The sequence below is a fragment of the Phodopus roborovskii genome, unplaced genomic scaffold (genome assembly GCF_943737965.1).
Source record: "Phodopus roborovskii unplaced genomic scaffold, PHOROB, whole genome shotgun sequence".
NCBI classification, from domain to species: Eukaryota; Metazoa; Chordata; class Mammalia; order Rodentia; family Cricetidae; genus Phodopus; species Phodopus roborovskii.
Genome location: NW_026126424.1, coordinates 3,359,112 through 3,387,063, shown reverse-complemented (window position 1 = coordinate 3,387,063; position 27,952 = coordinate 3,359,112). Strand labels below are relative to the sequence as shown.

Genomic DNA, 27,952 nt, shown 5'->3' with positions numbered 1-27,952 from the left:
CCCTGCACGCTCCCCCCGCAGTGGCCCAAGCGCTGTGCTTGCTCCTTGATCGCCCAGCGCACAACAGGCTCGGCCACCCGCCCGCGCGCCACTGTGCACTGGAGTTTGGTGGAATCTCTGCTGACGTCACGTCACTCCGCACACGGAGTCGGAGCCGAGGGAAGAGAGAGGGATGAGAGCGAGGGAGGGGAGAGAGAGTGCGAGACCGAGCGAGAAAACTGAAGAGCAGCGGCGGACAGAAACTGCCCGCGCCCGCTAGCTTTCGCAGCCCCCCGCGTGGACCCTCTCGGAACTTGGCACCCTCGCGACCCGGGCGCTTCCCCCCAGGCCCGTTCCACGGCGGTGGCTGCGCAGCCCGAGCCCCAGCCGCCTGGCAGTCACCCTGGAAAGCGGTGGGACGCGGAGACAGCCGCTCTCTCCGGTAGCCGGTAAGTGGAGGCCCTCTCTCCCACAGAGCTGTGAGATAATGCGAGTCTGGAAATTTGTTCCACTTTGGAGAACCTCCGCCCTGTGTGATTTGTAGCTCTCCGGGCTTGTTTCACCCGAGGTAGCGCAGTTGGCAAACAGATCTTGCTGAAAGCCCTGTTCTTTACGTCCTCGGCCGCAGAAACTAGAACAATCCTGCCGGGGCGTTGAAGTCGAGGGGAAGCCAGACATGGCTGGCATTTAAAACGAGGCATCTTCCCTGAAATCTCGATGCCCACAGGATAAGGAGAAATCCTCCGGCCGAGGATTAGCCGACCCAAGATAAAGGGCCGGCTACAAAGTTTCTGCTACTGGAATAGATTAGTCCCTTCCCATCATTACCCATTGGAAAAAAAGAGATTCCATCTTAACTGGCAGTTAGTGACCTCTCAGGCCCAAGCGAATTACCTGGGAGCCAGGCCTAGATGCCAAGCCTGCACAATTACTTCGGATTATAAAACCTTTAAATTGATCACCAGTCAACTCCAACCTTGTACACCAGAAGATGCATTTTAACTGGATGCAGCGAGGCAACTGTTTTGCAACCGGTAACTAAGTAAAAAATGCGATTCCAAACCGGAGAAATACAATATTTTTATTCCAATTTAATCACCTTCCCTAAACAATTTAGAAATCAAACTATCCTAGGAGCTGGGACCTTTTTTTCCTGTTATTTAGGAGTACTGTATTTTATTAAGGAAAATTAAGATGGGGGAACTATTGCTATTATGAATTACAATAATAGGCTTTCATACATTCTAAACTATTCAACGAAAAATTAATCTGATTTTAAGAAGTCTCTTTGTATCCTTTTCAGACTATTAATCACAACTAAAGATGTTCTAATCAAAAGAATTATCATTTGAAGACAACTCCACCTAAAATGCATATACCAATAATTTCACAAAAACAAAGATCATAACCAAAATGAACTGAGGGGTTTTTTTTTTTTTTTTTTTTTTGATGTGATTGAAAATGAGCACAGGATTCCTATAATCAAACTTTATTTTTTTAAAAAGAAATTAAGTAGCTATTTCACGCATAGGATATTTTGCTTTGCCTCAGCAAAACTATGCTTAAGTTATTGCCCTGCTTTGTCCTGTGAGTTGAGCACGGTTGCCCCTTCCAATGCTCCAGAAGCACACATTCCACACAGTGTTAAAGCCCTGCACATGGTCAGACACAGAGCTGTGTTAAAGTGGTGTCTTAATTTCCTTAAATGATTACCCACTGCAAATTAATTTACTGGCTAATCACACCAATTTAGTTCATTTAAAACATATGTCCTCGTGCCCTTCATTTTTCAGGGTTCCATGAAATGGTTCTACTCTGGGATAAATAAGTGGGGAGGGGTGAAATAGAGAAGGATTTTTGGAATGATGAGGACCGTAGCTTCTTCTGCTGTTTTATTCTTATGTTTGCACATCGGAAATTATTTGTAAGCAAGCTGCTCTATTTCTTAGCGCTTGCCTCTCTGTCTGGCTGGAGTGGTATTGTGCGTGCTAATTGCTGTGTAGTGCTTTTTAACACGATCATGATCATGATATAGAATGGAAGTTGACCCGCACCATATTGCCTGGCATATACATTCCAACCAGAATGTGAACTCCTGGTATGAGAATAACTTCGAATCAGGGAAAGTCTCCTATATAATATGTTGAGATTGGCCATCGAAACCATTGTTGTAATCTGGCAGTGTAATTTGTCACACGTTAGCTGCCTTGATGGGGCAAGTTTAAGTATCATCAGATAAGGCTTGAAAACTCTCTTTAAAAAAAAAAAAACTCTTCCTCATTTATTTAGACTGGACTTGGTCATTATATGGAGCATAAAATTAAAATTTCAGGACCCATACCGCTGCAAAATACATCTCTAAGTGACAAGGACATCATGTAGCAAGGAACTAAGGGACACTGGCTTGTTCTTTTCATTCCTTGGGCTGAAGCCTACTGGTTCTTGAAGGTTTGCTTCCTATTGCTTTGTTTGGTATTCAGCACCAAAGCAAAGGGTGGGGGAAATGTGTAGTAACTGACTTTACACCCAAGGATCAGGTCCTTCTTTTCTGTATATTTCAGTCCTTAAGAATAAATAATTAAATAAATAAATAAAACTATTTGCAGTTGCCATCTGCAATGCTGTGGCTACCGGATAATAATGCAGCCAGTTCAGACATTTAAAAAAAAAAAAAAAGATTATCGAAATGATGATGACATGCAAATTTCCCCCGAAATTATCATAAGTAAACATTTGAAGTCTGGACTAATAAAATCCCATCTGTGTTACTTCATATCGAGTTAGTAGAAAGCTGTGATAATGAATTTTGTAATATCTCCCGAACAGACATCTCAATCAGGGACTAATCCTGTGATTTTACTGCAGAATCGCTAAATCTGGAGCCGCCAAACTGCTACTTCTGGGCCCAAGGGTCCACAAGGATCGGCAGAGTCCCCACCCCGGTGCTCACTAGCTGGTGGGGGGAACTGTGTGTGGCTTCCCACTCTTGGATCCCCAGGCCACCACACCGGGCGGCCCCTCCTCCATGCAGTGCGACCTTGGCCAGAGTCCCCTGGAGCTTGTGTTGCTCCAGGAGAGGCTGAGGAGAGCTTGGAAATGCAACTCAGGCCAAAACTCGGCCCTCTGCTTCCAGGCCTGCTTCTGTCCCTCGACCAGCCTGGCAAAGCCGGCTCCCACCTCCAGCCCTGGGTTCTAGGAGAAATGGACCCTCCGATTGCAGGCGTACCCTGGTTAGCAAGAGTCAGGAGCGGAGATCACAGGGGCCTGAGCAGCCCAGCGCCTTCTTTCCTTTCTTGTCCTGAAAGCAACCACTCCATCTAGCCCTCCACCACCCACCTCACCCGGTTTGCCTGTGGCAAAGAAAGGGGGCCGCGTCAAAAGCCTGGCTGTCTGAGCTGCGGTTGGAAATTTGAAAACGATCTAGCTTGCCTAAGACGGGAAAGGCAGAAACTGGAGGAGCAGCCTCCCCAGCACTGTTGCTTTGGGCTTGGCGGCCCCTCCAGAAACTCTTGCCTGGGTCTCCCGGCTCTTCAAGCCGTATCTCAGCTCTACGATCTTAAATCATACTTTAGGGTAAATAAATGGCTGGATGAGTATCTCCAGGGAAAAGCGTGGCTAAATATGGAAACGCGGCTCCTGGTGGAAGAGAGGCCTTAATTCAGCTCCCTCCTGGAGTACCCTTGGCCGAGATTCCCTTTCTTTCCGAATTACAGAAACCGGAGGGAAAGTTGCTTTGTAGGACGGAGCAAGCTGCTTCTGGCCTTCTGCAAATGTTTGCTGAGCTCAAACTGACTAACACCGTATTGAATGGTGATCTTTCTAAAGACAAGTCCATTCTACCCACCCCCAAATGGTGTATAAGCTTAAGGTTGTTCCCCGGCCTAGGCGCCCTTGAACGTAGTCCCAGCAGCTTCTGCAGAAGCCCGCGCGGTTTTAATGGCCTCCTAACCTGTGGGCCTTTCCCCTGCATCTGGGGATATAAATTCCTCAAGGTAAACATCGGTGGGAGTCCTGGATTCGAGGCAGGGAAGAGATGCTCGGCTCCCAGAGGCTCTGGGGCGGAAGAAGCAAGCGTGCCGAACTCCAGCACCTAGTAGGCGCTTAACAGCTGGAGTTGATCCTGACCTCCCCACAAGCAGCCGCCTTTGAGCCTCTTGCTCCCGATGGCCGCCACTTCTCAAAGTCCTGCCTCTCTTCTGTTTTGCAGATAACGGGGAATGGAGACCAATTGTCGCAAACTAGTGTCGGCATGTGTGCAATTAGGTAAGAACCCACTTCTCCTGCCCGGGTCCCTGGAAGCGAGACTGCGCCAAGCTAGGGCGACAAGAAAGCCCGGGCTCCGCAGAGAGGCCCTCGCCGCAACTGGAGTTTCTCGGGGGGGGGGGGGGGGAGGCTATGCAAAAAGGAAATCAAACTAGTACAGCCGCGGCCTTGTCGTTTGGGGAAGGTTTGGGATCAGGTGAACCAGCGACGTCTACCCTGACACGCATTCCGGCTGCCAAACGGGTGGCACAGGGACAGATCACCGCCTGCACTGGGTTGCGAGGTGTCCCGGGGCTAGGCATGCGGTCGCTCCTTCTCTAACGGGGTCTTTGCTCTCTGTCCCTCTTTCTCCTCCGTCCCACCTCAACCCCTAACCCTGGCCCTCGCCCGGGGCTCCTTTCTGCGGGCGTCCCCTGCCACCGCACGTGGGGCGGGCGCTCTCGCGGCCCAGGCGTGCAGCCGGCGGCCGTTGAATGTCTCTTCTCCAAAGACTCGGAAATCAAAAAGGTCGAGTTCACGGACTCTCCCGAGAGCCGGAAAGAGGCAGCCAGCAGCAAGCTGTTCCCGCGGCAGCATCCCGGCGCCAATGGTAAGGGGGAGGGAAGCGCAGGACGCGCGCCGGGCTCCCGCCTCCGGGACTGTGGGCCTCCCGTGAAACACTGGAGGGCGAAGCCGCCAGAGCCGGTGTCCCGCTGCAAAACTTAGACAATTGGCTTCTGGGTAGAACGCGGAGCAGCCGTCCCAGGGACTTTAATTCCTTTCCACAAATTATACTGCACTCCTGAGACCCAACACCTCTCCCTTTTCTCTCTCCCTGTGGTCTGATCCCCAACGCGCGGCCCAGCCTACCACGACCGCTCCAGCTGGCCTGCAAAGTGGTCCAACAGCGACCTCTGTCGCTCGCCCGGTCCCACTGCACGCAGTCCCTTCAGGGCCCACCCGGTCTCTGCAGCTCACAGCCATGCCCCACCCAGGCCGGTGGGTGCAGATTATGGCGTCAGGCAAACCCTGCAAAGTTGTATTGAAGGCTCGTTTCGGTGGGTCTGGGTTCGGACAACAGACAGCAACTGTGCGCAGCACAGGAGGGCCGCTGAGATTGTGAGTTTCTGTTAAGGAGCCCCAGTTGATGTACTATTAGGTCTTGGGCTTGGATGATGTGGTTCTTTGACTGGCTGGTTTCATCCTAGACCACTCTGCAAGCTTGGGCAAAAGGTTTAAAAAAAAAATTTTTTTTTCAAGTTTCCGACGCACAGCCAAGGCCTTGGAGAACTAGAAATTTGTCCTTAGATAATGTATTGTGAATGTGAGATGGAGAAGCCTTCATTTGGAATACACTTAAAATTCCAATTTAAGGTTTTTCTTATTCTCCGGGTTTTGCAGTCTCCGTACTAAGTGCCCAACCTTAGGAGCTTGTTGACCTTTGATAGTGTGAGGAGATAAAACTCCCCACAGCCCTTGGCCCCTAACCCCCTCCTTCCGGATTAAAGTGTAAGGACACAACTAATGTGTGCCAGAGGGGGCAATTTGGAACTCCCGTGAAGTAAACAAAAAGTATTACTAAGAAAAAAAGAAAAGCTTTCTGCGGGTATCTGAGGAGGGGGGAAAGCATCATTTGTTGAAATAAACCTTCTAAGACAAGCTGTAGCTTGGCTGCCGGACACTGCACACATTCCCGGTCGTCCTGCTGGGCCAGTTAAACGCTCACTTGTCCGGGATTAACCCCAAGGGGTTAAATAGGGGCAATGCAGAGATAATGTCGGGTGATTTCTGTCATTAAGATTGTGTTAAATTCTTCTTCTGTTTGATAATCGGTCGTAAAAATAAATTATTAGACCGGAGAATGTTTGGGATATGGTTAAAAATCAAGAGCAGCAATGACTCCCAGGCAGAATTCTTTGTGCCAGCTCGGCCTCCTCTCTGACCGGACCAGGGGAGCTCGAATGTGACTTCGCAGGGGGCGGGCTATGTAGCAGACAGCGAGTTACATCCTGGGGCTGTGACCCAAGGACTCGACCCCACCCCCAACCCTCATTTCGTTGACCCAGAGAATTGTTTCTGAGGCTAGGTGACCTGCCTTCTAGATGAGAGGCACAGAACCCCTTCAAAGAGTCCTTGATGGGATAAGATTCTTGTAGGTGGGCAGAATGTGTCTGGAGTCTATGGAGTCCACTTTCCACTGAGGTGTTTTGTTAACAGGAGAGAGGCCTTTACATTCAGGCCTGATTATTTTAACTTGTATATGAAAGGCGCTCTCTCTCTCTCTCTCTCTCTCTCTCTCTCTCTCTCTCACACACACACACACACACACACACACACACACACACACTGCCAACCCCTCTCCTTTCGACCAAAGAGAAAAGAAAATTGCTGTCCAAACGTGTTTAACAGCATTAATTTTAAAAAGACATGTGATGGGGAAAGATACTGAAAACCTTGATTCTTTCTACTGGGGTGTCTCGTGTGTGTGTGTGTGTGTGTGTGTGTGTGTGTGTGTGTGTGTGTGAATTGATATATATATATATTTTTTTTTAAATGCCATACACTCATACACAAGTAAGCAAAAGCCCTCAGTCACTGCAGGAAGGTCATCAGAGTTAAATACCTTTTGAGTATTAGCAAAATAGCTTATGAAATATGCAAACTTCTGATTAGGATTTATTTTCTGTACTTTTGAAGTTCCTTTTATTTTAAAAAGGAAAACATGTTTCCAAATTTAACATTTGATGACAAAGAGAAAGCCATGATATTCAAGGGTGGCACCTACCTCCCCTCCTTCAAACACCCTGCCTGCTTCTTAAAGGAGACTACGGTTTGCATCCAACTTAAACCAGGCTTCTTCAAAACCCACCATCAGGCAGTGTAGGGGCTGTGAGAATTAGTAGAGGAGAGAGATGGCCTGGCACCAAGAGAGGGAGGCATTTTGACCAGTCCTTCAGAAAGGAACAGAGGCCAGCTGAGGACTTCGCATGAGTTTTTTAGGAACTCTTAAAATGGTCTTGACCTTCAGGAAGAGAACAGAGTGCAGAATGTTTGGGAGTCACTTCTGTAGAATAGGGCAGGAAGCCCACAGCGCTGCTACCCGCTTGGCCTCAAAGCCTGTCCAGTTTGCCCTGTGACAGGCAGCCAGTAGTCACCTGCTTCCCCCTACCCCCCAGCCATGCCATTAATTTTTAAATAGCTTTGACAGAATGGCTGGGCTGAAAGTATTCTAATGGCACCAAGTGGCAGATCGTCTCAGCCTAGGAGGAAACTCTAAGGTCCCTACTGACACCCTGGGTCCCTACACACCCCTTCTCCCGCTGTGCCAGCTCAACACTCTTTGGAGGACAAGAGTAAACTCTGGCCCTTGACTGGGCACTATTCCCTCGTAGGCCCCCACTCTCTTAGTCAAAATCTGTTGGCGAAGCTCGAGGACTCCTAATTTTAGACACACACACACACACACACACACACACACACACACACACACACACACCACTACTCGGTTTTCCTTCACTGGTAAGCAGCCACTAATTGGGAGACATTCTAACAGGAGCCGCTTAAACCTTCTGTAGCAAAATGCAAAATCGTGGTGTGTGGGCCAGGGATCTGAGCCCCGAGAAAGAAGGTTACAAGCAGAAAAGATCTCAGCTGTGGCTAGGAAGTAAGATAGAGGTGCTGAAGGAGAGTCAATGCTTGCAAAAGCCAAGCGAGGGGAGAGCTGGATGGTGGCAGGTATCTACCTCGTCCACCACCATTGAACCTGCAGTCTATTGGCAGAAGCCGCCTCTCTGCCTGTGGTTTCCAACCCCCAGTCCCAACGGGGAAATTGTACCAGATGTCCAGGTAGTTAGTCCCTGATGATCGGTGGCGAGCGTTCTCTGCAGGTGGCGGTCCTCCCAACCGCCTCCGATCTCACTCAAAGTTTCTTTAGACCGCTTAGGCTGTTAAACTCCGCACAGACTGCTGTTAATATATGCAGCAGTTGTTAGAGCGACTCCGGGGAAAAGGAAATGTATAACGAAAGCTTATTCGTGAGCAGGAATATACTAATGGAACAATCTGATGTCTTCTTAATCCTATGTAAAAAGCTTTGTCGTCTTCCTAATATTGACTGAATGGGTAATTAATGGCTCTTCATCTAGGCGAATACCCTGTAATCCAAGATAGGCAAAAGACAACAAGCCCAAGTTAGAAGACAGAAGGCCCAACTGCAGCCGCAGGCCCCTCCCCAGGGACTCCAACTGGGAAAGTTTCTTCCCCAGGGAAAGGAGGCCAGAATGGGAGACAAGATCCACCCTTTCTAGGTTTCGCTAACCACCGAACTTGACCGCTCGACCCTTCAGAACGCAGCTTTGCTCTCTGGAGCTCTTCTCCCTTCTAAGCTTCTTTTAAGATGAACCCATCCAAAAGCCATCTGAAGATCACCCGCCCCCAAATCGATTAATACCCACGTGCAACACAAAAGGTCCTTAAAAAGCCTCAACAGGACACCCCCTTCTTTTACAAACCAGTGATTAGAGTCCATTAAGACTAAAATAGTCGAGGTGGAGGAAAGAAAATAGTAGAGCAAGAACATGCGCGCGCGCGCGCGCGCGCGTGTGTGTGTGTGTGTGTGTGTGTGTGTGTGTGTGTGTAACAACCATTGGGAGTGATGGAGTCAACTTCTTTGTGAGGATCTGATGTGGAGAGCCCACGATTCTCCCAGCATGTTTTCAACGGGCTGACATTTTAATTTAAACCTTTAGAGTAATACATTACTAAGGTTACTACAATGAGGTGGGTTCCTCTTTTTTGTCAGCTGACAGCTTTTAAAATATTATTTCGCTAGGGAAATAAAAGCTTCATCTCAGATTATAGGTGGGTATTTTTGGATTTATGTGGTTTATGGTCACCATGGCAACTAATGCCGAATGTTAGCTACCAGCATGTCTGGGAGAGAAAAAACAGAAAGAAGGGAGAGGGAGAGAAATAGGAAAAGGAGGTGAACATGAGCTGGAGAGAGAGGACTGGTTTAATCCAATCATTTTTTAAGTGACTTCAGTTAGTCCCTTGCACCTCCTTTGCTCCCAACTTGGGTGTCTATATTTATTTTCGTTTTCGTTTTCTTCCTGCCCTTGCTCTTCTCAGCTTCCTTCTCCTCTCCTGTCTCACACTCTCTCTTTCCTTTCCTCCTTCTCTCTCTTCTCCATGCCTCTAAGTCATATGTAACTATACCAGTCTCACAGCTAAGTAAAGTGATGCTTGCTAGAGATGGAATGAGTGCCTAGTGAACCTGAAATGCTCACTCACGTGCAAACGCGTGAGGGACATTGGCTGCTCTGGGGTCCGTGGTGTCAGCACCCCCTTCCTCCCCACCCCCAGTCTTTCCCATTTTTCTCACTGGGCAGTGGAAGATACTTTCCAGTGGCACCCTAATGGACTCTTAAGTTATCACCCCAAACCACTTAAAGAGGTTGAGAATTAGACTAGAGATGAGGAGCTCTACCAGCTGTAGTCTACTGGGTATGTTTTTATAGGACTACAGTGTTGGTTGATCTTATGATTCACAGCTGAATTCTCCCCTTTAACAACCTTGAACTTTTCCTTGAGTTTAGGGAATGAAAAAATAATAATAATCCACACCAAAGAAGTTTTTAATTTGGGGGGGATTAGTCACTTTCATGAGCGAGTGTGTGTGTGGGGGGGCGATGTCTTTCCAAATCCTGTATGTGAAAAAAGCCCACTCAGAGACCACTTATCTAGGAAAGGTGCCAAGTCTCCTCTGACCTCTGTGCCTCACAGCATCCATGTGCACATTACCCATTAAGTGGCTAGGGCTGGTCCTTGAGACACCTGGGGCTATGCAGCACCCGCCTCCACACAGACATGCATACACACACACACACACACACACACACACACACACACACAGACAGAAAGAGAGAGGGGGGAGCCCCTCTTTATGGCCGGATAGCTCAGGGAAACCTCTAACTGAGCCATCTTCCAGGTGAGGTCTGAGGGCAGAAGCTTTACAAAATTTGAGAATTAGTTGATTGAGTCCAAGCCCATACTCTGCAACTACCAAAAGGGACTTCCCAGACAGATGTACTCTGCTCACCTAACCAGGAGTTAGTTTGCTCAACTAACACTAAAGAGTGTGAAATTGAGTAAGACTTTAAGACGGGTAATCGGTGGCAAAGACCAGCTCAAAACACGCCTGACTGACCCTGTGCCACATACTTCCCTCCTGGAGGGTCTTTGTTTGAAGGAGTAGTGGTTGATAGGACCACTAGTGCCCTGTACACTAGCCTTGCTTTCCTTGGCCCCAAAGAAGACTCATAGCAGAGCCCAGCCCCCCTTCCTCTTCCTTCCTTCCTTTTTGTTTATTTCTTGAACAGAAGACTCCTCTAATGATGGCTATAGTCACCATCATGTCTAGATTCGACCAAGAAGAACCCACTTGGGTTCGCAGTAGCACCAAACTCACTGAAAGTATGATTTGACTTTGACCTCCTCTTCGTCTATGTCATTTGTGACTGTCTACAAATCTCACATAATTAATTCAAACTCCAAACTGGGTCACTGCCTTGAATCTTCACCTCAAAGCCTTTCTTGGTCTCCATCACACACCTCCACTACCTACTCTGGCATGAACCCTTTTGATCCTTAGAAGGTTGACATCCTATCAGGACTGGCTGGCATGTACAGAGCAAGTGGGAGAGGGTCAGATGGCTATGAAAACATTTTTTAAAATATATTTGCATCAGTTGTTTGGTATGTGTGTGCCCACATACATGCATGTGTGTGTATAGATGTATATGTGAACATACCTCAATGATATGCAATTGTTTTTACTTCAGTCAGCATTCTCTGAATACTGCTTGGATGTCTTTGTTCTCTTGATCTCAGTGGCTCCATGAAATCTAAATATATATATATATATATATATATATATATATATATATATTTACATATATTTAGACTTATTTGTCTGTATATCTGTATTGTTCCCAAATGTCTCATAATTTGGCACTATGGGACACAACCACTTACCCTTGGGTTTCCCCTCATTTGGAGGTCTGGCTGAGCTCCCCCCCCCTTCACCCCATGCGTGTTTTTTCACCAAAATTTAAACCATCAAAGCTTAAACTGGAAGTCTCTGGGTTGGATATGAGATGATCTTGAAACTATGTGGGTCTTTGGCACCTGCTCAGTTCTGCAATCTCTAGCCTCAAAGACAAACAAATCAACAACAAAAAAACAACTGGTTTTGACACTTCAGCATTCAAATATCGAGGCAAAGAAGAGTATGCCCACCATACTCTTGCATGCTTCGATGCCATGGAGTTCATCATGAAATGAAGCACCCCTGGCTATGGCATTGTGACACCCACAGTGATGGTGAGGTTTAAAAGAAGAAAGTAGAATATGTTGGGCAGCAAAGATTCATATTGGCTTAGTTGTAGGTCATTCTCTGGCAAGTGCACAGGAGAAAATATTTACTTTACACATATACTTTATGATCTTGAGGGAATTAGAGGAAATTCAATAAGAAAATGGCTAGAAACATTTAAAACCCTTATTTAAGAGACTTAAGCAAATTAGAGTCTTATCAGATTAAAACCCACTACAAATGTAAGAACATTGTCTTCAGCGAAACGCTGTGGGGTCTGAGAAGGAGATTGGCCCGCCAAATCTCAGGGATAAAATGCGTCATCTAAGCACCAGATAATGAGTAGAATGTAAATTAATTTAACCTTCTTTACCAACATGCTGATGGTGTAATGTGTATAATTTAGTGACAAGGTTGGAGGACCTAATATAGCTGGATGCATGAGCCTCAGTTAATTCAGATCTGTCACAAGGGCATGAGTTCTGCTCTGAGCAGGTGTGTGTGTGTGTGTGTGTGTGTGTGTGTGTGTGTGTGTGTGTAATGAGGTGAGTTAGAATAAAAGGTTAGAAACTAATAGTGCTGACCTAAAGCTTATGAAGAAATTTCTCCTATTACCCAAATTCTTAGACTGGAATAAGAGTGGTAAGACAAGACCAGAAGCAATGTTCCTGTTGGTCCTTTGGATGGTCTTGTGTGTTTAAGATGGGAGGAATTGTTATAGCCGGAGAGGTGATAAGGATAAAAGAGAGACAAATGTTATAAATAAATCTGTAGTCAGTTTCATCTGCTTAGTGCCAGGCTAAGTTCCTCAACCTTGTGAAAAATGGCTAGGAGGGAGTTTGCTGAAGATTCCTTATACTGGCGTTGCAAATCATTGACTGTAACGCCAAACAAATTACATTCCCGATGATAACACTAACTCCACAGTAAAACAATCACCAATGCAGAACACAGAGGAGAGGGCTAGATTACTTTGTGTTCCTCTGCTGACCTAGGCTGGGGGACAAAAGGTGTGTGTGTGTGTGTGTGTGTGTGTGTGTGTGTGTGTGTTTCACTAGATCTCATACTCACAACCTCCAGAGAGCTAGGTAAGAAGAACCCCAAGACTGAGTGGACTCCTCCCTTCCAGTTCCACAACAAATTGGGGGGGGATGTATGTATTTAAATTTACTTCTTTGGAGCTTAAATTTCCTTTGAAATAACGCCGAATCATGCTGGTGTTTCCATGAGTGATCTGTTTTGTTTTATATAAATGAAAAAGACTTTGCTTGTCCTAGTTGGGCAGTCCTCTAGGCTCTCCCCCCCTCCCCTTAGCGCAAACCTACTGTTTCTGCCTGTGTTTTAATGATTCAAGACAGCCTTGAGCTCCCTAGGAAAAGAAAATGACTGTTAAAAATCATCCTTGAAATTGGTCATTTGGCAACGTCCTTAATTGTATGGAAATTCATTAAGGCATATTTTCTATATAATTAGCTCAAGGTTGTTGATTCTACGGGCTAAAGCCTGGATTTGAATCTGATTGATAATAAAGTAAACAAGGGAGTCGAATTTAAAGCATAGCTCTCTCTGGCTAGGACGAACTTAATACAGTGTACAAGGAATTTGAAAGATCTAGGATGTGTCTTAATCAACGTTAAGTAGAATGGATAAGCTTTCAGCATTTCGAAAGCGCTGGGTTAGGGTTTCTACTCTATTGTGAGTTTTCTGTCTGGGGACTAATAAGCATTACAGCGGACGTGATTTGAGGCGACTTTTTATTCATGTATAAATCCAGAGTGAACCACCAAGCAGTTGTTCGACTAAAGTCAAGGTAATTTCCTTTTGACGGGTCCATTTTCTTCTCGATTTCTAATTTATTAGCCTGCCTTTTCAAGACTCTGTCTTCTTTGCAATTAAAGTAAAGCTTCCTCAGATTAGTGCGACATTCACCTGACAGGCGAATGAGGTGGGGGGCGGAATTAAAATGGGAAAGGTGATTTGCTGATGTTTTAAACTTCATAGCTTTAGGTAGCAGATCTCCTTTCTGTCCTGGCCCGGGGGTGGGGGGTTGGGGGGTGGGGTCTGGTCTAGAAATGGATGTGGTGAGACACAAAAGGAAGGGTACCGGCTGTTCGCTGAACCTCACACCTTTCGGTCCTCGACTTTTCTTCCTTTTCCCCAACCCTCCGGCTCCAAGCCTCCCCTTTTCACCTTCCAGCCCTAACCAAAAGCCAGGTCGCCTTAGGCCGGGCGGGAGCAGAATTCCCAGGAGCGCGCCTGTGTAGACCGGGTGGGCACGGCTAGGAATTAGTTGGGCCTCGCACTGCTGATAGGTGCAGACCGAACCATCCCTTCGCCGCGACTCGGGGCCTCGCGATTGGTGTGGAGCCACGTCACTCCGACCCCGAGAAGGGTCTGGGAGGAGGCGGAGGCGGGGAGAGTTGGGGAGGGCCGCGGCAGAGTGACGTCTCTCCACCAGGAAGCCCGCCTCTGGTTTTAAGATGTTAGGCCAACAGGGAAGCGCGGAGCCGCAGATCTTGCCCGTCGCTCACCGGGGTGCCTGGAGCTGAGCTGCGGCGGGGCCCGGCTCCAGCTCGACCGCCCGCGGGGGTGTGCGTGCGCGCAGCGGAGGGTGTGCTCGGAGGCCAGCGCCGTGGCCGTGGCGGCTGCAGCCGCCGCGGGGGATCTAATATCAGCTACCTGTCCCTGTCACTCTTGACACATCGCTGTCAGGGCTGCAGCGCGGGGGGGCGGGCTGAGAGCGCCCTTAACTGTCCTTATTGGAGGGGTATTTGAGGGAGGGAGGGAGACAAGAAAAGGGTCTCTGCCCATTCTTGTTTCGCTTTGGATCGTGCAAGTCAGCTCCCTAAAGAGGCTCGCAGCGGCTCCCTCCTGCCCACGTCCCCAAGACTCCGCTGGCTCCCTGACTTTCGGCTGCCGAACACTTTTGGCTGGAACCTGCAGCTAGAGAAGACAGGGGGAACTTGGCTCGAGGGGCTCGGCAGGGGTTGCGTCCCCTAGCTCTACCGGCTCGGCTAACCCCGGGACACTCGGTGCCTAGAGTGCTACCCAAAACCGGCAGCTATTGGGGCACGGCGGGCGCCAGCCCTGGACTCATAGGGCGCCGCACTCCATCGTCCATGAACTGCATGAAAGGCCCGCTGCCCTTGGAGCACCGAGCAGCCGGGGCTAAGCTGTCGGCCGCCTCCTCACCCTTCTGTCACCATCCCCAGGCGTTAGCCATGGCTTCTGTCCTGGCTCCTGGTCAGCCCCGCTCCCTGGACTCCTCCAAACACAGACTGGAGGTGCACACAATCTCTGATACTTCCAGCCCTGAAGCCTCAGGTAAGGCGCCGCGCTGCCCCACGGACACTTGAGCGCAGCCCCCAGGCGCCTCCTGGTCCGGTCCTCTTGATCCCCTAGGAAGTCGCCCCCTCCTGGGGGAGGCGTGGTGGGAGTGTTTGTTCTGTTAGCTCAACGCAGAACTTCCGGGAGCCGTGATTCTGAAGACCCTGTCCCTTCCTTTCGGTCCCCATCGTCTTGGGTCCTTTGGCTCAAGTAATCCGACAAACGCCACCCTTTCTACCCTGGTCTTCCCTCAGTTTCTTAGATCACAAATGCTTCAGCATTTCCTTCCAAGGACGTTCAGAGGCCGCCCCCACCATCCTATTCCTAGTCTCTTGTTGGCCTTTACCTCCCAAGGAGGCTCTCTCCTTTAAAAAGTATTTCCAAAACTACTTAGAAAGGCCCTTGGCAACGGGGCTTACCTCCCCACCCTGTGAAGAGCTGGCCAACTTGCGTTCCTACCTGTATTTCAACATCCACTCTCCTGGCCTTCCTAAACCTTAAGGAAATCTGAGGTTCGGGGATGTTGTCTGTAAAGCACGCACATGTGCGTGTATTGAAAGATCCGTGTCTTCTCGATGCTGTATGCTTGTGTGCAAAGGCTATAAAAAATGAGTGTATCGTCTCTGTGAGATAAACGTGTAAATAAAACGTGCGGCGCTGGGGGAGGGAAGGAAATGGGGTGCACACACCCACACTTCCACCGCTCACCCCCAGACACCACGCTCCCTAAGGACCTGAGCCGCCCGTTCACAGCCTAGTCTCCCTCCAGCAGCCTGGTTCTTTCTACTATCTCTGCTACCCGATCCGGTTAGGAGCTCACATTTTGCAAGCAGGAATCTGACCGAAGCTGTGTGTTTCTTTTTGTTGTTTTGTTTTGTCTTGTTTCCAGAGAAAGACAAGGGCCAGCAAGGGAAGAATGAGGACGTGGGCGCCGAGGACCCATCCAAAAAGAAGAGGCAACGACGGCAGAGGACTCATTTCACTAGCCAGCAGCTGCAGGAGCTAGAAGCCACTTTTCAGAGAAACCGCTACCCAGACATGTCCACTCGCGAAGAAATCGCCGTGTGGACCAACCTTACGGAAGCCCGAGTCCGGGTAGGAGCCAGCACCCAGTCTGGAAAATCTAGGGGGAAGGCCTTTGCCAAGCTTCAGACCCTGCAGATCGGGGGTTGGTGGTAAGAGTGGTGGTTGGAAGGAAGGCAGTTTCGCTCCTCCAGGGCGCCGGTGGGAAGCAGTTTTACAAGAAGAAAAGGTGGAAGGCCTCTAGGCGGCTAGTGTGCCCGGCGTTACTCTCCGGGTTCCCAGGCAGAGCGGCTTGCCTGGCGCAGGCGCCGAGAGCCTCATCCGCTCTCTGCCGGGCCATCCCGCGCCCTCCCAAGCTAAGCCGCGCGGGCATTCCTCAGCAAAGGGCATTGTGTTCCCGGCTTGCCGTCGCCAGACAAGCGCCAATAAAATCCCTCCCCGCCAGGAGCTGTGAACAGGCTCCAACCTGTGCTCCTAGAACAAGAAACCCCTCCAGAAACACGCAAGGGTTGGCCTCACTAGAAAACCTTCGCGCCCAGCCTGGCCCAGCCCTTTCTCCCTTCGGCTAGCAAGAGTTGCTCTCGGATCTGCTCCCGGGAGGGGTGTTCAGCTATTCAGACTTCTCTCACACTCTACTACCTAGTTTTGTAATCCTTGGAAGTAACGACTATTCTGCTAGCACTTTTAGAAAGAAAGGAGAAGAAAGACGTTTCAATTTGGTTTATTTATCTTCTCGAGGAAGTTCAGCTCTTTGAAGGCTGTACTCACACCCCTCGCTTAATTATAGTTATAGGTTTATAAAGAGAGCTTACCTTCACTCTGTAGCAAATCTGCCCCTTTACGGACCGGCGGGGGGGGGGGATAAAAAGCTTAAATAAATTACCCAGTAGCAGCATCCTGGTTTAACACCGGTCGGTAGGCATTTCCAAAATAGTTACGATTCTGAAAGAGGAAAACAGAACCCAGCAGACTCCAGAGAACGCCGTTTTATAAAACGCGGTCAGTGTAGAAGGGTAAGAAAGAAGGGGGAGGAGGACAAAAGAAAAAGAGACTATTAGACAACAACGAAAATAAAAACTCAAGTGCATTCCCAAAGCAAGGGAAAGGAGACAGACACTGTCCGCGCGGCACTGAGGCAGGCTAGGCTCTGCCGGCAGATAAAGGAGCCGAGAAGTGAGGAGTGGTTTTAGTTTAACTGCGGGGAGCCAGCGCTCATGCGGGGGCAGCCAGGTTTTGAACAAGGTCAGTCTTTCTTTAGCATCAGGGAACAGTGGGCCTCGCACGTATTCTTCCCTCCTGGTCAAAGTTTAGAAGGCCTGGAGTAGAAATGACAAGTAATTAAAATAAAGACACAATTTGTCTTTCACTGAAGTCCCCGGGGAGAGCCCTCCCGCCACACCCGCTTTTCTGAGGCCCTGTTCCTCTACAGCGGGTGCTCGCTCCAGTTACCTCCTTCCAGGCGCTTAGTTGTTCAGCCAAGTGCGTGGGGCTTGCTTTTTATAGCAATCGGGTTCAAAAAAAAAGGAAATCAGAAATGAAAGGAAAAAGGAAAAAAAAACGCGGAGTAGACGGCTGGGCGCGACAGAGACGTGTAATGTGCAGCATCACAAGTGTCAGCTCTGGGCTGCTAGGCCAGGCCTCGCTCCAATACACAAAAGCCACTGTCTAGGGCGGCCGGCGGCCCGGTGTGGATTGGAAGAGGGGTTGCGGCAGGGCCACCGGACGCGGGCTGGGGGCTGGCCAGCTTGAGCAGCCTCCCGCAAAGCCCAAACGACTCCTCTGGTCCCGTCTAGACCTGAGCTCGTAGCTGACCCGTAACTGGCGAGGCCTGAGTGGGAGTGGGGTGTTACAGAGCAAAGCTCAGGGAGGTGGAGGGCTACAGACAGGCTGGTCCAGGATTCCCAGTTTGCCTAGCTCCTGGATTTTAAGAAGCAGACAAAAGGAGATGGTCTTTTACCTTTTATTTGGTTGCTTTTTCTTTTTCTAGGAGAAGAAGTGTATAGCATCCGGGTCCTAGCTCCTTGAGGAGGTGGGGTGGGGTGGGGAGCGCGGAGGTACTGGAGTGAAGGGAGGGGCTGTGTGGGAGGAGAGTGCGCGCCCTCCCGGTCCCTCTGGTCCCCATCACTGCATCAGTGGCTTTAGGATGGAGTAAGTTTCCAAGGTCCTAGAAAGGTCCCGTTTATTTTACAGTATGTTTGGACCCCAAATAGGGCTTAGACTGGGGGATCAAGAGACCCATAGGCTTTATGGCACAGCCAGAGCCCAGGCTCTGTAGCTGGAGCGGACTAGGCCTCAGAGCGTTACCAAGGCCTGGGACGAGCACCAGGGCTGTTTTCACTATTCTCAATGGCTTGCACGCCTTGTACACCGCAGGGACACCGGGCGGCCAGAGTGTGACCCGGGTTGGCTTTTGGTACTTTGTGTGGACGAGTTTTTAACGGTCTCTGTGTCCTCTGGCTCATCCTTTATCCCCGCCACCCCAGGTTTGGTTCAAGAATCGTCGGGCCAAATGGAGAAAGCGGGAACGCAACCAGCAAGCCGAGCTGTGTAAGAATGGCTTCGGGCCGCAGTTCAATGGGCTCATGCAGCCCTACGACGACATGTACCCCGGCTACTCCTACAACAACTGGGCAGCCAAGGGCCTCACGTCGGCGTCCCTGTCCACCAAGAGCTTCCCTTTCTTCAACTCTATGAACGTCAACCCCCTGTCGTCACAGAGCATGTTCTCCCCGCCCAACTCCATCTCATCCATGAGTATGTCGTCCAGCATGGTGCCCTCAGCGGTGACCGGCGTCCCGGGCTCCAGCCTCAATAGCCTGAATAACTTGAACAACCTGAGCAGCCCGTCGCTGAATTCCGCGGTGCCGACGCCCGCCTGTCCTTACGCGCCGCCGACTCCTCCGTACGTTTATAGGGACACTTGTAACTCGAGCCTGGCCAGCCTGAGACTGAAAGCTAAGCAGCACTCCAGCTTCGGGTACGCCAGCGTGCAGAACCCGGCCTCCAACCTGAGTGCTTGCCAGTACGCAGTCGACCGGCCGGTGTGAACCCTGCCCAGTGCGCGGGGATCCGAGGACTGTCGGAGGGGGCAACTCTGCCCCAGAAAGACTGAGAATTGTGCTAGAAGGTCGTGCGCACTACGGAAAGAAAAGGAAGACGACGATATTGGAGGAAAAGAAACCACTGAATTCAAAGAGAGAGCGCGCGCCTTTGATTTCAAAGGAACGCCCCCAAGTGTCTGACGTCCTTCCCTGAAAGTATTTCCTACAGTTGCAAGAACGCGTACACCAACAAATGTTTGACTGGATATGACATTTTAACATTACTATAAGCTTGTTATTTTTTAAGTTTAGCATTGTTAACATTAAAATGACTGAAAGGATGTATATATATCGAAATGTCAAATTAATTTTATAAAAAGCAGTTGTTAGTACTATCACGACAGTGTTTTTAAAGTCTAGGCTTTAAAAGAAAGCATGTTATACAGAATCGGCTAGAATTTTTCGCTTGCGAGCAAAGGAATGTATATACTAAATGCCACACTGTATGTTTCTAACATATTATTATTATAAAAATGTGTGAATATGTTTTAGAATAGTTTCTCTGGTGGATGCATTGTTTCTGAAACTGCTATGTACAACCTATCCTGTGTATAACATTTCGTACGATATTATCGTTTTACTTTTCAGCAAATATGAAAAAAAATGTGTTTTATTTCTTGGGAGTAAAATATACTGCATACAAACTGGTCTGGATTTTTTCTCCCTTTCTCTGTCACCTGGCCAGGGTGTCTGTCACTGCCTCCTAAACAAACCAGTTTCCTCTGCCTGCCTAGTCAAACATACAGGGTAGTACTTAAATTCAGTAGAAATAGTTTCTAGGTATTCATCGGAACCCAAAAGATGAGGGGGGGGGGAGCTGCAACATGCAATGTGCCTAGGATTTTTCTTTGGCCTAAATCCATAAAATGCCATTGTTGTTAGCAAACAATACCAGAGAAAGAAGAAAGGTGAAAGAAATTTCGAGGTATGCCAACCAGCTTGGAATGATTCCGAAGCTTACTCAGTCAGAGAGAAACCACACCTCCGGTAAACTGTTCCGTAGAAATATGGGAGTGTGTACACATGTACAGTTTATACACATAAACTTCTTAGACGGGCCACTTCTATAATAAATTTACAAGGAAACACCTCAGTTCAAAATATTTAGGCCTCCACGTTTATCTTGGAGGCTTAAGTAGAGAGATCCTTCATTTATATTGTATTACTATTTCCAAGTCCTTTGGAGACATTAAAAGAAACAAAGACCATTTCTAATAACTACAGCCGTTTCAGTGTTGTCAAAGAGCCCAGGGGTCGAGGGTTAGACTGGAGTTTCCTGAGCCTTGTAGAGCAATATGTAGTTGAGGCAAAGGTCATGCTCCCTGTGTTTTGTTTTAAATAATATTGACCCATTAATTCTAAACCTGCTTGTTCCTGAAATTATACAGGATTATAGTTTGCAAACTGCAGGACAATGAAGCAAATCAAGATGAATTACAGCTTGGGCCCTCCCCCCCCCCAATCCTCTGACATCTAAACAGGGAATGAGGTCCATGTGAGCGTTTGAAAGAACCTTAAGCCCCGGCCTCCTCCTTCCCGCGGAGCGTTTTAGCTCCTTTTTGTTAAACGTGAAATTTGATTTCGTAACCAATAGTAGCAAATAAGGCTTACTCCCGAAGACTTCACGGCCTAGGCGCTGGAAGGGTCACTAAAGGGTGTGCAGAGGTCTTTTGTTATTCTTGCCCCCACCCCACCCCCACCCCACACAGTATGCTAGGACAAACACCAGCCAGGGAACTTGTAGAGGAAAGTGGCCTCCGGTTTTCTGAAGCCCAGAAAGCCGGCGTTTTAACGTTTAAGTTCTTTTTATCTCACCGAAATTCTACCTAGGAGCTTTCGGAGCTCAGACACCGAGTCTTTGTGCTGCGAGGGTCTGCTGCTGCCACTTAAACAGACCGCAGATAATATCCCCCGATTTAAGATCAAGTGCTCCGAGCACATTAACTTTCTTTTTCTGTCTTTTTTTTTTTTTTTTCCCTGTCCTGGGCCGGGATCACGCGGCGGTGGGGGGCAGATAGAAGGCCTTTGGACGAGGGTCACCTCCGTCCTTGTTCATTGGAGAGCAGTGGAGAGGAAAGCGGTCACCCAAGGCGGACTTTGCCTTCTGGAACAAGGAAGGGGGGCAAGGAGAGCCAGTCGGTGCCTCTCTGCGCCTCGGGGTGGTAGGGGAGAGCTCAGAAGGCGTTGCAAACTGGGTGAAAGATCTGGGGACCCAGCCTGCAAGTGCGGGAGAGGGCAGCTGGCCCCTTTTGCTTCTCCAGCTGGACTATAACCCCGGGTGACTTAGGAGTCCACGTTTTAAAAGGTGACTTTTGGCCTAGTTTGTTGGCTTAACTAGAACTCTGGTTAGAGGAACTCCAAGTGAAAATAAATAAATAAATAAATAAATAAATAAATAAATAAGAGAGTTATCACTTCGCCTACTTTAGAGGTTCAGACTGGGGGCGGAGACTTGGGACAGAAGATAGGCCTTGTCTCAACCACCTCAGCTACGGTCTCTGGACTTCAGGATTCACAGGCAACGCACCCTCCCGGCAGCTCCTCTCTTTCCCCTGGAGCGAGAAAAGCCCGCCTCCTCGCCCCTCCCGGTCCTACACCCCCCCTCCAGCCATCGCCACCTCCACCACCTCAGTTCCACTCAATCGATTTTTGCTGCATGTCAACACTTATTACCGGTGAGTGTGAGGGTATTTTTTCTCCTTCTCTAGGTCTCTTAATGATTTCTGAGCTAGTTGTGTATTAAAGTGCTTAAAGGAAACTTTAAGGTAATCTATAGCATGAACATCAACCTCCCCCGCGTGGGTTCAAACATGGCGAGCGCTTAGCGGGAGAGCCAGGCCTCTGTGGCCTGGGTGCCCAGCAGCGGACCTCAGGGGAAGCCCGAGCAAACCCGCGAAGGAGGTCTTGTGTAGACCCGGAGTGGGGTAGGCTCTAGCCCCTGCTCACCTATTTGCCACAGACAACTTTCACCCACCTTGATGGCTATATTCAAACTGGGTTTTTATTTTATTTTTAAAAAAAATTACTTTAAAAATCTTCTTAGGGTTTCCAAACTCAAACTCACCATTCTTCTGACACGGGATTCTGGTTGGTGGAGGCTGGGAGAAAGGTGTATACAGCCCACATTCCTCCTCATCACCTCCCAGTCCCTAAATCTCACACGTGAAGTCCACAACTTACTTATAAATGTAATTGTAAGGGAAATATGGTGGCAAGCCCCAGCACCACAGGCAAACTGAGCAGGAGAGGAAGCCGCTTCTCCGTGACCTGGTTTTTTCCCTCTCCACGAGGTACTGAACCCTGGAGTCCTCTTAGGAGTGTAGAACACCACCAACAAATTAATGGGGGGAAACAGTATCTTTAAAGTACCAATATTCCTCGAAAGCCCTATAAATTAACCCGTGGAGAGCAACGGACCCTTTCAAGGATCGTCTATAAAACTCCAGCACGTTCAGGAAAGAGGACAACCTCCCCGCCCCCTGTCACGGAGGTGACCAAAACAAAGGTCTGCCCCGCAATCCACATCCAAATCCACGAGTCTCCGACGCCTGTCGCCCAGCTCTGTAGGCCCACGACAGATCTGAACTAACTGGGAAGTCCCGGCTGGGAGATTTAACTTTTTTCTTTTTTAAGTGCTGAGGAGAGAGGGAGGGGTGTAACCAGATCAGAGTCTTTATGAATATAGACTTCCCATTGATTGATTTATAAACCCCCAGCGAACTGCAGTCAAACGCAAGTAAGCATACTGATAGACAAGACACAGAGTCGGCTCAGTGAAACAGGTTTTGGAAAGAAATGGACAGGAATCTCATAGCAGATTTCTCAGAAGAAATAAAAGTTCAAAAACAAACAAACAAACAAAAAAAAACCCCTCCTCCATCCTCCCAGACTACTGTGCTTTAATTTAACCTGAAACAGATAATTGTAGAGGAGACGTTTTTGAAATAAACTGTTAGAAATACCTCTGCAAACACATAACTGATTTACCTAATCAGATTTTTAGCAGATGAAACTGTGGAGATTTCACGCTGGTCTTCAAAGCTGTTACCTCCTCCGTTCTTCTGCACCCCAGCCCCAAGACTTGTACATTGTTGATTTTTCTATCTGACAAGATGGATTTATTGTGTTCAGGATGCACACCTTCATTTCTGTACACTGAACATTTTGTGTTTTATGTAAATGTTGGTTTTAGGTGTTGAGGACTAAGGAAGCCCTGCAAGAAATAAACACCCCATTAAAGTAGTTAATTCTACTTAATTACTCTAAAAATCACAGCCACTCCTTCTGAGGATGCACTGTAGCAGTTGTGGAAAAAGTCAGATACTCAAAGCTTAAGCTACTTAGCTCAAGAATGCCTAATAGAACCATCTAGCTTCCTTTTAATTTAAAACATGCTTTTAAAAACATTCAATGGCTGTGTGGAGAAGGTATTTACTTTGGGGTGATAGTGTTGCAGGATTGCCTTTCTTCCTCTGTCTTTTTAAAAGGAGGCTAAATGAAGTTGAGACTAATTAGTTGCTCCCCAACCAGTGTGTGTGTGTGTGTGTGTGTGTGTGTGTGTGTGTGTGTGTGTAGGGGGGGTAGCCGTGATTTTGATGGATCTTTGCCCATTTGGTTCTCCTAATCTTCTAGTAAAAAATGTTTAAGGTCTCGCTGGAGTTTTTTCTCCCTGCCTTTTCGGCCTTACCATCTTCTTTGCAGCTAGCCAAAGTTTTGCTTTATTTTGCTGTTTTCTTGCCCCTCCCCATTTAAAAAATAATCCGTGGTGCTGGAAGCTGATGCACCAAAATTAAGTCTTGGGCTTGGTTGTTCCTTACACACTCGGCCAAAGCTCTCTTTTTCCAGATTTAACATAGCTTCTTTGCTTCCTTCCCTGAGTAGCAGTGCTCTGGGTCAGGAGCTGGAACCCTTCTGCTAGTCGCCTTGAGATGATGATATCTAGAACCCTCCTAGCTGTCTCCAGTAGAACACTGGGGCAGGGAACTCAGCCAAGTAGCAGCCTAGTTCTCCTGTTCTGCCTCTGTCAACAGCCACAGCAACTAGGCTTCACTGCTGGGTTGATTACTGAACAGGGGAAAGGGGGGGGGGGGAGGAAGGAAGAGCGAAAGGAAGGAAAGAAGGGAGAAAGAAGGAGGAGGAGGAGACGACTTTGACGACATCCTTCCCCTATTCTTTAGGATGAGGGCTTTCTCGGGCGTCACTTCACACTGAAGCCTGCGTTTGGTTGATCGCCTGTCTCCCACACAGCTTCACCTCGCTGTGTGCGGCCCAGGGGCGGGGGAGGGGAAGTGTGCGGACAGGCCATCTTCAGGACTGGGCTGTGCCTGCCAGAGCCCAGGGCTACAGATCTCTTTGAAAAGAAAGTAATATCAAACAAAAGAGAGTGAAGTAAAAGCTTTCCGCGTGCTCTATGTCTCAGGCGAATGTTCATTCCCAGAACTTCACCAACCTCGGCGCCTCGGGTGCACGCTGAAATCCAGAAATGATGGGGGGTGGGGGTGGAGTTGATCTTATCTGATGAGGTGGTGTCTTATCTGTTTAAATGACAAATGGGTGGATCCAGTCTGCGACTGCTGGGCTGCCCATTCCAGGCTCCAGTTTCCAGCATGGAACCTCCCAAGCTTCGACCTTCTCCTGCATAGCTGGACTAGGTTGCCAATGACCAGGTACCAGGCCCTGGGCAGCAAGACAGGACCTTTTAGATCCTCGAGTTCCGTTCGGCCCGGCCCACTGAGCTTGGCTTTTCGGATCATCCAGAAGCTGCGGCTCCACCTGAGCGTGCCCTCAAGGCCAGATTCTAGGGACACTAGACCGGGTGGCTCGGTACAGCCCAGCATTGTGGCTGTCCGCCTATCCCCGAAACCACTTTATGTCAATGTCCTGGCTATTTTGTTTTATTTTGGTTTTGCCCGAAGGTAAGAGCAAGGGGCTGTGGTGAGAGATCGGACCTCGTATTTTTCTGTGACCGTTGGAAGAGAATATGGAACCCCGAGGGCTGACTATGCACGCCCATTCTCTCTATTGGGTCTTAGCATGGTTTCCGTGTCCCTCCAGATAACACAATCTGACCTAATCGGTAGCCGGACCCACTTCCCAGCTTCCCTCCCACGCCCGCAACCAGGAGCCCCGGATCCGGTGTCCAACACCTTTGGCTGGGGCACTTTTAGGGCGGCTGCAGGATCCAGCTGTGGAGGTGCGCCGATCCCTAGCGCTTGCGCGCCTGGGTGGCCCTGAAAACGCCGAGAGGGGCCAGGACGCAGCCGGGCAGACAGTCCCCACGCAGTCAGGGCGCGACCTTGCAGCAGCCATCCCAGAGGCTGCAGTCTGGGGCAGGAGGAGCCCTCCCCTTTACATCCCTTCTCACCCTCTCCCGGCCTCTGCGTCTTCACTCCTGAGCGGCCATATACCTTGAATGGGTCACCCTTGCCTGCCTCCTTCAAGATGCCTCAAGCCTGAGGGTTAAATATTAACCGGCCAGAGCTATAGAGTGAGGTAAAACGTTACATATAAAAATGAATCATCTATCCGATCCCAGGAGAGACAGCTTATAGCCAGCTCTGCATCTAGGAAAAATCTGGCCACATCCCGTGTACCCACTGCACTGACTGCTTTGACCCACGGACTACTCTACCGCAGGTGGCCAGGGACAGACACCAGACAGCCAATCATTCTCCTTGCAGAGCCTGGGGTTAATTGAGGGTTTTGAACACAAGCAAAAGTCCTTTCAAGAAAGGTCAGGGACAGTATTTCATCTCTTATAAGAGTTAGTGGAGACAGCCTTTAATTTAAGAGGACTCCCTGGCCTCAGGGTGAAGGTGGGAAACCCCGCGGTCTGTGGCTTCTGGCATAGCTGGAAAACTGGGCTGAGTGGGTATCAGAGTGGCAGGCAGAGGAGATCAGAGGCCAGTGGTGGGTGGCTACAAGCTTATAGGGTTGGCCTGGGCTGAGTGTCCTGGCCTGAGTTGCCTCGAGAAACCACTCATACTCCCCCTGCCCCACTCATCCCCCCCCCCCCCCCGCCTCAGGCTTTACCCTTTCTCTCTCTGACCTATTTATTTCTATTAACAAAACAGTAACCAATGTTCTATGCTGACTTAGGAGGTAGGGCAGGCATCCAATCACACAGAGAAAGACAGCAGGAATTTAAAAAAAAAAATACTCTGGCGCTGGGCAAATTCCTGACTAGGAAGGTGATTTGGTTTCTTTCTCTGGTTTTCCCTCAGCCTAATCCTCCCTTCCTCTCCCAATTGGAGAGAGAGAGAGAGAGAGAGAGAGAGAGAGAGAGAGAGAGAGAGAGAGAGAGAGAGAGAGAGAGAGAGAGGAGAGAGAGAAGAGAGAGAGAGCGCGCACATTAGAGAAAGATGTGATGCTCCACGAAGCTCCCAGGCATTGCCAAGAAGCTGCAGGAAAAATCCCTGCCTCCTAAGAAAATTGAATCACTCCTCTCAAATACTGGTTTCATTAAGAATGCAGTGTCTGGCTTGTAGTAATTGTTCAGCATCTTTGCCCTGGCAGGTGGCAATCACCATTCTCCTCAACTTGGACCCTCCTCTGACCTGGTCACTGAAGCAACCCCATTTTCACTGAGAGTATTCACCTGAGTCTTTGTACTTAGTGGGTACAAAAAAGGGGGTGGGTGGGGTGACTTTGATGGTGTGTCTGTCTAATCTGAACCCTAGCACCCCTGCATATCCTCGGACCTCTCTTAACTTCTTTGCTGCCTTTGCAGCCTGTATCACTAGTGGTCCTGTGTATCTCTGGAAAGGTTTAGAGGCTGGCAGCAGAGCTGTCTAGTTAACAGGAGTTTTCAGAGACTCGGCAGGTCTACCCATCAAGCCTGTGCTGAGTCCTGTGTAAAAGTATTAATGGGGTGTCGCCATTCAGTTAGTTCTTAGGGAATATGGCCTGAGTTTAAGATGTGGTTACACCCTTAATCTCATCACTCCATGGCTTGTCTCTGCTCTTACTTCACTGCACACAGTGTTCTATGTCATTCCCGTACAGCGGTGACAGCTCAACTTTGTCATCATCCAATTTTGTGTTACATCTCTTCCCCAGGAAAAATAGAATTGACTCAAATGTTCCAGGAGTTTGCTCCAGAAAGATAATGAACACATCAAAGCAAATAAATAAAAGGAGGTATGAATCATGCACTCGGTTGCCCTTCTCAAAGTGAATTTGAGACTGAGGAACAGGTCAGGAAGGGCATTTACTCTTAAAGGTACTGGGTGGCAAGAGAAGGGGAATTATAGAGGGCATAATAGCCTCAAACAATCTTCTTCCTCACCAAACTACCATGTTATCTGACACCCTCAATCTATTTGTGTCCCGGGTAACAGAAGGTTTGACTGATAGGTCACAGACTAGAAGGCTTGGGTGACTGAAAACAAGTTTGACAAGAAAGGAATCTGGGTGGGGTGCCACCATGGAGGTGGAGAGAGGATGGATGGGCCCAGGAGTTCCAGGAGCAGCCTGACAGTCTGGGTTTGCCTGGACCCTGATTTACACAGAACTTTTCCTCAGAGAGTGGTTACTGACACAACATCATGGAGGAGGAAATTTTCAGTCTCTGTATACTTGTACCTTCTCTTCATTTCCCATTTCCCTCGAATCTTCCTACTCAACTTAGGTGTCATCTCCCCATAACCAGGCCTCCTCCTGGTTTTCATTTTTTTCCTCTATAAAAAGTTGTTTTGTGCAAATAAGAGTCTACCTGTAAGCCATTTGTTGTCAAGAACGTGGAGCATTCATTTGAACCACAAAACTTCCCCCCCCCCCACTTTTTCGAGACAGGGTTTCTCTGTGATTTTGGAGGCTGTCCTGGAACTACCTCTGTAGACCAGGCTGGTCTCGAACTCACAAAGATCTGCCTGCCTCTGCCTCCCGAGTGCTGGGATTAAAGGCA

The 27,952-nt window shown here is 48.8% G+C and overlaps 1 protein-coding gene across 5 annotated transcripts; it reads left to right on the top strand.

The window, feature by feature from the left end:
• Window positions 1-2: 2 nt before the first annotated feature.
• On the top strand, window positions 3-19,691 carry Pitx2 (paired like homeodomain 2). 5 transcript variants are annotated; one of them, XM_051185520.1, is made up of 5 exons: window positions 3-428; window positions 4,187-4,242; window positions 4,694-4,831; window positions 15,813-16,018; window positions 18,430-19,691. In XM_051185520.1, exons 2-5 carry the CDS (start codon window positions 4,197-4,199, stop codon window positions 18,991-18,993), a joined length of 954 nt encoding a protein of 317 aa, XP_051041477.1. In that variant the 5' UTR covers window positions 3-428; window positions 4,187-4,196; the 3' UTR covers window positions 18,994-19,691. The 5 variants fall into 5 exon arrangements, with proteins under 5 accessions (XP_051041477.1, XP_051041479.1, XP_051041478.1 ...); XM_051185521.1 differs by lacking the exon at window positions 3-428 and adding an exon at window positions 3,645-3,789; XM_051185522.1 differs by lacking the exon at window positions 4,694-4,831 and having other exon boundaries at window positions 14-428.
• The last annotated feature ends 8,261 nt before the right edge of the window (window positions 19,692-27,952 follow it).